The sequence below is a fragment of the Convolutriloba macropyga genome, chromosome 8 (genome assembly GCF_964194025.1).
Source record: "Convolutriloba macropyga chromosome 8, txConMacr16.3, whole genome shotgun sequence".
Lineage (NCBI taxonomy): Eukaryota > Metazoa > Xenacoelomorpha > Acoela > Convolutidae > Convolutriloba > Convolutriloba macropyga.
Window position 1 is genome coordinate 30,451,927 of NC_134475.1, and position 11,457 is coordinate 30,463,383.

An 11,457-nucleotide genomic window follows, 5' to 3' on the forward strand; every position below is an offset into this window, starting at 1 on the left:
TTTTTTCGCTTATATCCTTAGTGTTTTAAAATTTTTTGCTTATTTTCAGCTATCATATTCCTTGAACCAGAAAACAATCATACTGAATAAACACCTAAAATTACTGCAAAACGGAAAAAAACAAGATCTTGAAAAAAACTTTTCGTTCTTTGCCCAACTTTTTATAACTTTTTCGTTTTTTTTTACTTCCGAGATCTGATTTTGATGGCTTCTAAATTTTTTTACAAATAGCAGAAAAATAGACAAGATAAACAGATTATATTAGTTTAAGTTGGCTTTTGTTACTTTTAAAAAAGTGTTTTTGCTAATTTTTGGTTAGGTAATTGCTCTTTAAATATCAAAAGCGTTTGAAAAGATTGCAACAAAAGCTAAGAAAAACTCTTTGAAAGATACGCTGTTAAAAATTGATAGCACAAAGCAGATTGGGCATTCGCTGATTTAGAATAGAACATTCATTAAAAAGATTCGAAAATTTTTTGAAATATTAATTTCATCAACGTACTTCATTATCAACAGCCGTCATTTCATAAAAAACTTCAATTGGAAGGGTAAGCAGCAGCAACAAAAACAGCAGACATATAGAGAGTGAAGTCAAGCAATTGTGATCAAAAAAGGCTAACGCAATTCAGCCTATAATTCACTCCCAATCGGTTTAAGATACCACGCTATACATATAAAAGCAGCAGAAGAACAATAAACCAACGGCATGACCTTTTGAACAAAACCGCTCTTTTGAGCCCTTGGAACGAGAAAATGTTAAACTGAAAAAAGGCAAGTTTATTTTCTTTTTTCTTGAAAAACTATCGTTCTTTTTACAAAATATGATTACGTGTTCTTCTGATCTAAATTGGTAGCTAAACTCGGCTTCTTGAGACTAAGATTGCAGGGTTAGTACCAAAACAATTAATTGGCAGTACAATTAATTCAGAAATGATACAAGCTAACAGAAGTCAACAAAAAATCCAGGAAAATGCTGAAAGAGCGGCAAAATTAAGTACAGCAAAACCAACTGTTGCCTGATGAAGTAAAAACAATAAGCACATTATGACAATTCCTTATTTAATATCCAAAGAATTGAACAAATTAACAGTTGACATTAAACCACATGAGAATAACGACTTGGTATATTGAATTTTGTGATGAGATCTTGTTATTATTTTTTACGATTTCAGTTTGATTTAGCGTCTCACAGTCACTGCTGTCCACTCATGCTCACAGTCCCCATATTATCACACTTTTAAAAAATACTGATATTTTGGAGTAAACGTAGTGTACGCTGTGCAGCGTTATGCGCTCACAGACAAACAAAACCACGCACGCACATACAAACACACACAGACCATACGCGAGCGCAAACAACTCCAAGGCGAGCAAGAGTTGTACCATTAAGTTGTACCATAAGTTGAGCCACAATACAAAAATACGGAAATGAAAAAATTCTGGAAAAACTGGTTCAGTTTTACAATTCACAGTTCTAAAGACTCAGAAAAGAACTCAAGTTTTTTCGAATACACGAACAACTAATAAAGTCAGTTGCCTAATGAACTTCGGTTTTCTTTTGTAGAGCTCTTTCGTTTTGCTCTATCCACCATTTCAGAATATTACGTTGCAGTCAAATTTCTGTTCTCAAAAAAGACTGTTTTAAGAAAACAGAATTTCAACCTTTTTCTAAAGATAGAAAGCGCTGAGTTGTTAATGTTTCGCTTATATCTTGAGTGTTAAAAAAAATTTTTTGCTTATTTTTACTATCATATACCTTGAACCAGAAATTCATACTGAATAAAACCTAAAATTATTGCAAAACTGAAAAATAACAAGATCTTGAAAAGAACTTGTCGTTCTTTGCCCAAGTTTTTATAAATGTTTCGTTCTTTTCTACTTCCGATATCTGATTTTGATGGTTTCTAATTTTTTTTTTACAAATAGCAGAAAAATTGACAAGATAAACAGATTATATTCGTTTAAGTTGACTTTTGCTACTTTTAAAAAAGGTTTTTTTGCTAATTTTTAGTTAAGTAATTGCTCTTTAAATATCAAAAGTGTTTGAAGAGATCGTAGTAAAAGCAGAGAAAAACTCTTTAAAAGATATGCTGTTAAACATTTATAGCACAAAGCAGATAGTGCGTCTGATGTAGAAAAGAATTAAAAAGATTCGAAAATTTTGAAATGTTAATTTCATCAACGTACTACATTACCAAAAGCCGTCATTTCATAAGAATCTTCAATTGAAATGGTTTGGGTAGCAGCAGCAACAAATACAGCAGTCAGTTACAGAGTGACGTCAACCATTTCTGATCAAAATAACGCTATTGAAACTCAGCCTATAATTCATTCCCAATCAGTTTATGATACCAGACTTTACAAATAAAAGCAGCAAGCGAACAAAAAAGGCCGCGTGACAGTTTGAACATAACTGCTCTTTTGAGCCTGCGGAACGAGAAAATGTAAACTGAAAAAAAAAACGCAAGATTGTTTTCTTGAAAAACTATGTTTTTATTACAAAATATGATTACGTGTTGTTCTTCTGATCTAAATGGTAGCTAAACCCACTTCGGCTTCTTGAGAATAAGATAGCAGGGTTAGTATCAAAACATTTAATTAGCATAACTGGTTACTAAATTCTAAAAAAATTGAGTAACTGACATGTAACTAGACTTTATGTGCTTATTCCCCTTTTCTTTTTGATTTGATTTCTCGCCATTGACTCCGTTTGCAATACTGCGCTAACTAGAAATGCATTGTAGAGCAACTGCTGTTTCAGAAATGATGCAAGCTAACAGAAGTCAACAAAAATTCCTGGAAAATGTTGAAAGAGCGGCAAAATTAAGTACAGCAAAACGAACTTGTGCATGATGAAGTAAAAACAATGAGCAAAAACATATAAGCACATTATGACAACTCCTTAATTATTCTCCAAAGAATTGAACAAATTAAACAGGACATTCAGCCACATGAGAATATTGACTTTGTGTAGTAAACAATTACCTATTTAAAAAACTGGCGTTGACAAAACCATTAATTTAGAGAACGATAGGCGGTTGAACTCTTCATTCTACGGGACCTTAGGCGGCCTGCACTGGCTTTGCAGAAAACATAAAAAGCGGTCAACAATCAAAATTGAAATCAAATGTTTTCAGAACGAATGGTGACATAGAAAAAATAACCGTAATTTGCAAAAAGAAACTATTAAATGGGTTAATTTTTGCCTAATTAAAAAATCTATAAGATCTATCATTGGGAACTGAAACTGAGACCAAGAAATGAAAAAGAGAATACGGGGAAAACTCTTTCAGGGAAACACGGGAAAGAGAAGAAACATTTCAGAAAAAAAAGTATCGAATTCTTTAACATCGTTGGCTATAACGTTAAACAATCATAAAGATCCAGTTTACCGTCAATTGATGACTAAAGAGACCCCTCTCTTATTAATTTAATTAAATTAGGTGATAAGACAACAAAATCAAATAAATACGGCAAAATGTTTTCTTGACAACGAATAGCTCCAATAAAAAAACTTTAGAGAAGAATTGAACTATCACAAATTATGTCTCTTTGTTAATTATGTCTCATTTCTCATTAGAGAACCCAGCGTAAAAGGCGCTAAAAGCTGACAACAGGCTCAACTTAGCAAATTATTTTAATTTATTTCATTAAAATGCACTAAAATCTGCACGGTCTATATGAAACCTGTGCCAACTCGGTTTTCGGTGCCAATTCAACTAATCTATTGGACCAAAATTAGTACCCCTAACTAGATTTACGTCCACTGTTTTCTAAATTAGAGATCCCAGGGTACAATTACATAGGTCACTAAAACTTCGAGGCAGAGCGCTTAGTTTGAAAGATTGAACTTAGACTTAAAGAAGTGAAAGTTCAATCTTTCAAACTAAAAAATCCAACTTATGAATTTTGCATCAAACCGCTATAAAACAAAATCGGCTGCTCCACTATCGGAGGAGACGTTCGTTTTATCTCACATCCTGTATAATTATAACAACAAATTTTCCTTTCAGTAACCTGCAAAATTGCACTTAACACACAAATTCAACACTTTCGTATCCTTTGGTTCTCTAAAAACTTTGTCCCCCTCGGGCCTCTTGCGACAAAAATTTTGCACTAACATATACTCAGAAATGGCAAAAAGGTGCCAAGTAACGCCAAAATTCATGTAACTTTCTGCTCAGAACTTTCTTCCAATGCCTCTCAAGTTATGATATTGAATGAATTCATCAAATAGTAGCTAAATTGGTGTGAAAGTTGAAAGAACAAAACGAATTCAAATCGTATACATAAAAACGAATTCTTTCACAGATTCTCATTAGTATTAGTACTAGACCGCGTAACACTGAAACAAAGAGTTTAAATTTGTTCTGTCTATCTATCAAATATTGAGGGAACAACACATGAACATAAAAATCTCAAAAACTTCTTAAGATGTCAATCAATTTCTTGCTTTCTTTTTCAACCCCATTGCGATGTCAACTCTGCCAATCAGTAGGTCAAAATTTTCATCAGAAGAGAAAAAAAATATTTTGATAGCAGAATGAAGACTATCATGTTCTGACACTTACCTTATTTCTTCGTCTTCAAGTATTCCAGCATCCAAAAAGGTTATGCGATTTAAACTATTCGTAAAAAACTAATACCAGGAAAAAAACAACGTTGCAAGAAGAGTTAAAATAGAAAGGTACCAAAAAATTAAAGTGTCTGATTCAGAAAGTTTTCCTCGGTATAATTATCAATCAAAAACTTAATAGCTCATTTGTAGCCCAGGAGGACAATTCCAGGATCTCTTCCGTTTGTGCCCTCAGATCGTTATGCAAGTAAATGTGCTATATTAAAATGGACACAGTCGGCTATCTGAGAAAGAACTAGCTTCACATTTCATATCGACACAATAAACTGAAATACACTCCAGCAAACATCGCTATCAAAGGAAAAAAAAATCATACTCAGAAAATGTGGGATCCCATAAAGCTGGGTACAATTCCTCTGAACACTATATCGCCTCAATCTCTGATTAAAAAAAAAGCTCCGTGTAAAAAAAATTAAGTCAAAGATCTACAAAATTATTCCATAATTTATAAAAACAGTGAAAAATTTTGTTAAGTTTTAAAATAGGAATACAAGGCTAATCTACATTGTTAATTGCTTGATTGATGATGATGAGAACAGAGATAAAATCGACACGGAGATCGTTGAATATCAATATCGCCTCAATCTCTGACCAGGGAAGCATCTATATCGCCTCAATCTCTGATAGAAAAAGTAGCTCAGTGTAACAAAAAATTAATTCAAAGATCTACAAAATTATTCCATAATTTATAAAAACAGTGAAAAATTTTGTTAAGTTTTCAAATAGGAAGACAAGGCTAATCTACATTGTTAATTGCTTGATTGATGATGATGAGAACTGAGATAAAATCGACACGGAGATCGTTGAATATCAATATCGCCTCAATCTCTGATCAGGGAAGCATCTATATCGCCTCAATCTCTGATAGAAAAAGTAGCTCAGTGTAAAAAAATTAATTCAAAGATCTACAAACTTATTCCATAATTTATAAAAACAGTGAAAAATTTTGTTAAGTTTTCAAATAGGAAGACAAGGCTAATCTACATTGTTAATTGCTTGATTGATGATGATGAGAACTGAGATAAAATCGACACGGAGATCGTTGAAGATCAATTAATATTACATCAGAGAAGCAGCTATGTTTTCATAGCGCACTTTAATAACGTTTGCTCTGAGCATAAATTATGTACAAAAACCTCAGAATAGATTTTAAGTCCCCTTCAACAACATTCTCTGGTATTATTTTTGGCTTCGCAATTTGGCAATCCTGCATCAGCTGAAGAGCCAGTTTGACATTATGCAATTTCTCCTCTTTGTTCTTTGGAGTCAGGTGAATATTTTTGAAAGGTACGAAGAAATTTTCCACAATTGCAATTATGAAAATGAAATAGACACCGTCATTCATCATGGCTTCTAATGGTTCGTCTTTGACCTCGTAATCGATGTCCCGAATCAATTTCTCAACAAATGCTCGGAGAATGCTAATTGCAGTTTGCAACTTTTCCCTTGAACCTTGTTCGAACAGCTCATCAAAAGCATCTGGTTCCTGGAAAATTCCATCAATTTCAGATCCAGTTATTGGCAAGGTAACGTAGTTATGCACCAATTTGCCGTCTTTCTTTGTAACTTCTACTAGTCGAACACTAACATCAGGTGGGATCCGAACTGAAGCTTTGAAACGTCTCGCGATGCAAACAAGGAACTTTAGAATGGCAACCAAGTCTTTCTCGTGAATCAGTTCAGCATCCCAGTCACTAGACTGATCAAGTTGAAGCAAATAGTTGAACTCGTCCACAATCCGTTCCATTTTCTGTCGTTGTTCAACCAAAGAACCGGTCAATTCCTGGAACTCGTACTGTCGTCCTGTTAGCTTTACCAGCAGCTGACCCAAAACAAGTCCGTCAAACAGGTCCTCTTCGATATCTTTGACGACAATGCCATACTCGGCCAATTCATTATTGATCCAATCCAACAAAGCCGTCATCAACTCGATCAATTTGGAATCTTTTCTGGACTGAGGGTCTACCATGTAGGTGGTTTCGCCATCTTCGATGTTGTACTGACTGGGGTCAAACGTGCGTTCTACTTTAAAGGTTTGGTCTGCTGCAGAAGGCGTTGTCGGAGTTTTAGGTTTACCACCAAGATTGAGATTCTCAATCTTCTCGCCAATTTTGTCTAACATTGCCATGCTTATTGTCTGAAGTAGATAATGAACAGTATCAGACAGTAAATTTAAAAAGATAGCAAAACTACGTTGCAATTGGCATACAAGATGTAAATGTTCCCAGCCCATTATGTGAAAACCTATTAAGCTGTCCGTCTGTATAATCATTCACACAAAATTCACAATCACTCTCTATGAAACTTATTTTCATATCGCAAGAGCGTCCTAATGCCTTTGCTCCTTAAGTAGCAATACAACTAAGTTAATTCAATTACAGTAGGCGAACACGAAAACTAAAAATTTTGCACACAAATATTTACAAGAATCTGACAGTCTTCCCAAATGGGACTATTTACACTATGGATTTATATTTACAAGCGAGCATCAGCCATACGGCCACTGCGTTCTCTGGAAATGCCACCACCTTCACTCGAGCAGCAAGTCGCACCGAATCCCCTCGACATGAAATGATTTCCTCACAACTCTGTGACTTCATACATCTATTGAAAACACGCTTGGCGTTAACAGTATCGACCTGCAATGGACATCCCTTGAATGTTTCCCCATCTGGAATGTACTGCCTAATCGCATTTTGGAATTCGTCAGAGCCAACTGACACTCCCAGACTTCGTTCCATTTCATAACTGCTCAATGCTGGCTGCAGAATATACGCAAGTCCTGCATCGAATACGGAATCGAGCTCCAAGCTGCTCCGGTGATCTACAATTAGATTCATCAAATCTAGTTCCAAATTTTCAGCAATTATGGACGTGTCGAGACTTGGCCCTTGAATTACCGGAATATTTCTCCAGAATGGGTTTGATTCCGAGCCACAAACGGAGTCTAGTACTTCTCGGTCCATTGACTTCCAGTTGTAATCGTTTAGCAAGTCGAAAGCGCAGTTAGCCACGCGATCTGAAGGTTGAATGTTAGCATAAAATTCTCGGTTATTATAGACGCAACCAATTGTAACGTATGGATGGCTATTCTGATCAGATCCACTCACAGTCTTCAAGTGTAAATTATCGTGATGCGAGAAGTTGTGAATGTATTTGTGACCAGTTGTTGATTCGTAGAATGTTACAATGTTATCAGCTCCAACAATCACTACCCAAGAATGGGGTTCCTGCTTGGATTTAGTACCGAAGCACACATAGGCGTTCAAACCGAACCCAATGAGCAAGCTACATAGCAAATTGGCATGATCAGCGGAAGTTCCTTTGTTCTGTGCCAATGTACAGAACAAGCTTTGCCATGTTGACGTGGAACTTGTTCCTCCCATCGCATCGTCAGTACCTTCGGAACTCAAAACCGACACGAACCGAGTGCACTGCAGGGCCGATTCGAGAACTCTTCCAGTTCTTAATGGTCTGACAAATGAACATACAGGCCTCGTGGTTCCATTTTCGTCTTGTGCGAAAATTTTCACTAGTCTTTGATTATTTTCCGGTCGGATTTGTAAATACTCTTTCCACCATTGCTTCGCGTAGTTGAAGAAACTCTTGTTTTTCTCGTTCACTCGACTCCATTCCAGTTCAAACTGGGTGGACACAATTTCCTTCTGGAGGGTTGAAGTCACAGCGGGCATAATTTCCATCGTTATATCCAACACGCCAGCATTGATCTTGGATTCACCACCGATTCCATAAACGGGTAAAGCATTTCGTTCTTTCATTCCTTGTGTGTGTAATAAATGTCGCCATTCTACAAATTGAGACGAGATAACGCTTTTAGCTCCAAAAGTGTCCGTTTTAAGAACTATCACATGCAACGGATCCGACATCGAGAGCATTGCATTCAAGTCAGCAGCTTTTCCGTTTACATTCTTTTTATCGTCAGCCAGAACGATCAGGAACGAGTCATCGAAAGCCGGCTCGACACAGTAAGGTACTGATTTTGAATTAAAACGCTGGTTTCTAAAGTCAATAATCACGGAGATGGTCGCCTTGGTGTCATGAAAAGAGCTGGTCTCTTCGCTGAAGCCAGTGAATGCCTTACCGCCATGCAAACAAACGTACAGATACCTCCTCGATGGGTTGATAGATGGTTGATTTACAAAATCTGTTTTGAGGGCCTTCTGATAAGCAGATTTTTTCTGCGACCCCGAATCTAGACGGCGACCGCGGTGGTGATCTTCAGATGACCATGATAAGTTGGTCACGTTCACATTGACATGACCTCTCGACTCGTTAAGCTGACCCAGAATAGTTTCCAGGATTCCAGTCTTCTTGAAATCTTCTAGCATCTCATGCGGTTGGACTACCGATTCATTTCTAGCACGCTGTCTCTCCATTGACCTGTTCGCTATTTCACGGATGGCATCTTGAGCACCTTCCTGTTCTAGTCGAGTTCTGATGGCTAGTCTGAGTGCATCCAGTTGATCAGATGTCAGATTTTCAGTGTTACGACTCATGATATCTGTAAAATATATCCAATGCCTTTAAGAAAAAAAAAGAGTTGAAGCATTTGGCCGTGAGGTTTGCATATACTATGCGATTTATTAGATTTGGCACTATTGAAAATTAATCTTGTACTCAACACAATGAGCCCACACAAAGAGAATGACGCAACATCAAAGCCATCTTAGCCACTTATAGTTCGACAAAGTCTAAATTCAATGTTCGGAAAGTTTATGAAAAAAAGTTCACTCCATTAAACCTGATCTCCTGTGAACTTGACATATAATGCAACGTTAACTAAATTAGAACGCAAAAATTTTCCCGAAGTGTAAGAGTTTTCACGTTTGTTCAGCTTGGACAGACTTTTAGTTTTCACTGCTTTGAACGAGACAAAATCAATGGAATACTTCTGATTTTGTAATAATTATAGTTTTTGAAACACTTGGATACATTTCCTTCTGTGATTGGGACATCTAGTAACATGGCGCTGCGCCATCTATAATCACGAACAAAGATCACTAGAGCTCAGGATCAGCTGTGGAGAGTTCCACACAGATAGTTCAAATTAGGTGGTAATTCATGCTGGCTATCGATTTTTTTAAATTTCGGACACGAGATCACTAAATTATGCAAGATGTTCAGCATGTTTCGTATACACTGATTAGGGGAAAGATATGTAACTTTAAGTAATTTGCCATTCACACTCTTGTCTACAATTTTACCCTATTTAAGACAAACAACAGACAAATTACATTTTTAAGGCTATATTTGCAACTAATTCAAAGCAACAATAGAGCTGAGAGATCTAATTCCAAGAAACGCTAATTCAAGACGTTGGTGTTAAGAGTACAGTTTTGGGAAGCAATAAGCGATTAGAGCAGAGCCATGGGTACTTCCATCCGAGATTGAGCTCAAAGTGCTGACGAATTCTATAACCATTGGGTGTCCTTGGGTACTCAAGAACATAAACAACCGACCTGGACATATAATGCAACGTTAACTAAATTACCCCGTAAAAATATTCCCAAAGTGTAACAGTTTTCACGTTTGTTCAGCTTTGACAGACTTTTAGTTTTCACTGCTTCGAACGAGACAAAATCAATGGAATACTTTTGATTTTGTAATAATTATAGTTTTTGAAACACTTGGATATATTTCCTTTTGTGATTGGGACATCTAGTAAAATGGCGTTGCGCTATCAATAATCACGAACAAAGATCACTAGCGCTCAGGATCAGCAGTGGATAGTTCCACACAGATAGTTCAAATTAGGTGGTAATTCATGGTGGCTATCGATTTTTTTTTAATTTCAGAAGCGAGATAACTAAATTATTCATGATGTTCCGAATGTTTCGTATACACTGATAAGAGGAAAGATAGGTAACTTTCAGTAATTTGCCATTCACACTCTTGTTTACAATTTTACCCTATTTAAGACAAACAACGGACAAATTACATTTTTAAGGCTGTATTTGCAACTAATTCAAAGCAACAATAGAGCTGAGAGATCAAATTCCAAGAAATGCTAATTCAAGACGGTGGTGTTAAGAGTACAGTTATGGGAAGCAATAAGCTATTAGAGCAGAGCCATGGGTACTTCCATCCGAGATTGAGCTCAAAGTGCTGACGAATTCTATTACCATTGGGTGTCCTTTGGTACTTAAGAACATAAACAACCGACCTAAGCACCCAAACGACTGGCGAGCGGTTAGCTTCGTTAATATCCACCCGGGGTTAGGGATGCTAGCATTAGAGGTAGGAGAGGAGCGGGGGTCAAACGTTGGGGCGTGGTCAAGAGGTGGGGGGTTTGAAGAGTTGAAGGAGAGAGAGAGAGAGAGAGAGAGAGAGAGTCCAAACCGTCTGGTGGCGGAGGGAGGAAGGGGGTAATTGCCGGTGGGGGGGGGGGGGGGGCGGGGGCTGACTGATAGATGACCATGTTTATACATTAAAACGGAGGGTGAATCGCTCTCAAACGACTGGTGAGCAGTTGACTTCTTTAACAGTCAGCTGCGACTAAGGGAGGCTAGCTTACGCTTGATTGCAGAGAGGGGGTAGAGCCTGAGGGGCTGCGGGTGAAGGAGAGAGGACGAGACGGGGTTGGGGAAAATGAAGGGCGGCAGTGCGAAGTTGTTAAACTCCCTCCACATTAAATTATTTCAACATCTTCGGTGATTAGAATACTTAGAAACTAGTTTCCTATAAAGAGAGCGACTTCATGCCCACCGGGCTTTAGATGTTTATCAGGTTTTTGAGGCCGAAAAGTCAAATGGTCGGACATAAAAGCAATCAGACAAAAAGTCAGTAGTACGAAAATTGTA

At 37.0% G+C, this 11,457-nt stretch overlaps 2 protein-coding genes across 2 annotated transcripts; both read right to left on the reverse strand.

The window, feature by feature from the left end:
• Positions 1-5,514: 5,514 nt before the first annotated feature.
• Positions 5,515-6,852, reverse strand: LOC142344671 (alpha-parvin-like). Its single transcript, XM_075396509.1, has one exon. The coding sequence runs from the start codon at positions 6,762-6,764 to the stop codon at positions 5,733-5,735; it is 1,032 nt and encodes a 343-aa protein (XP_075252624.1). The 5' UTR covers positions 6,765-6,852; the 3' UTR covers positions 5,515-5,732.
• Positions 6,853-6,986: 134 nt separating this feature from the next.
• On the reverse strand, positions 6,987-9,162 carry LOC142344669 (centrosomal protein of 76 kDa-like). The gene has a single exon (XM_075396508.1). The coding sequence runs from the start codon at positions 9,151-9,153 to the stop codon at positions 7,093-7,095; it is 2,061 nt and encodes a 686-aa protein (XP_075252623.1). The 5' UTR covers positions 9,154-9,162; the 3' UTR covers positions 6,987-7,092.
• Between the last annotated feature and the right edge of the window lie 2,295 nt (positions 9,163-11,457).

Excerpts from the sequence above, each read along its gene's own strand:
- LOC142344671 (XM_075396509.1), bottom strand. The coding sequence starts at position 6,764 with ATGGCAATGTTAGACAAAATTGGCGAGAAGATTGAGAATCTCAATCTT.
- LOC142344669 (XM_075396508.1), bottom strand. The coding sequence starts at position 9,153 with ATGAGTCGTAACACTGAAAATCTGACATCTGATCAACTGGATGCACTC.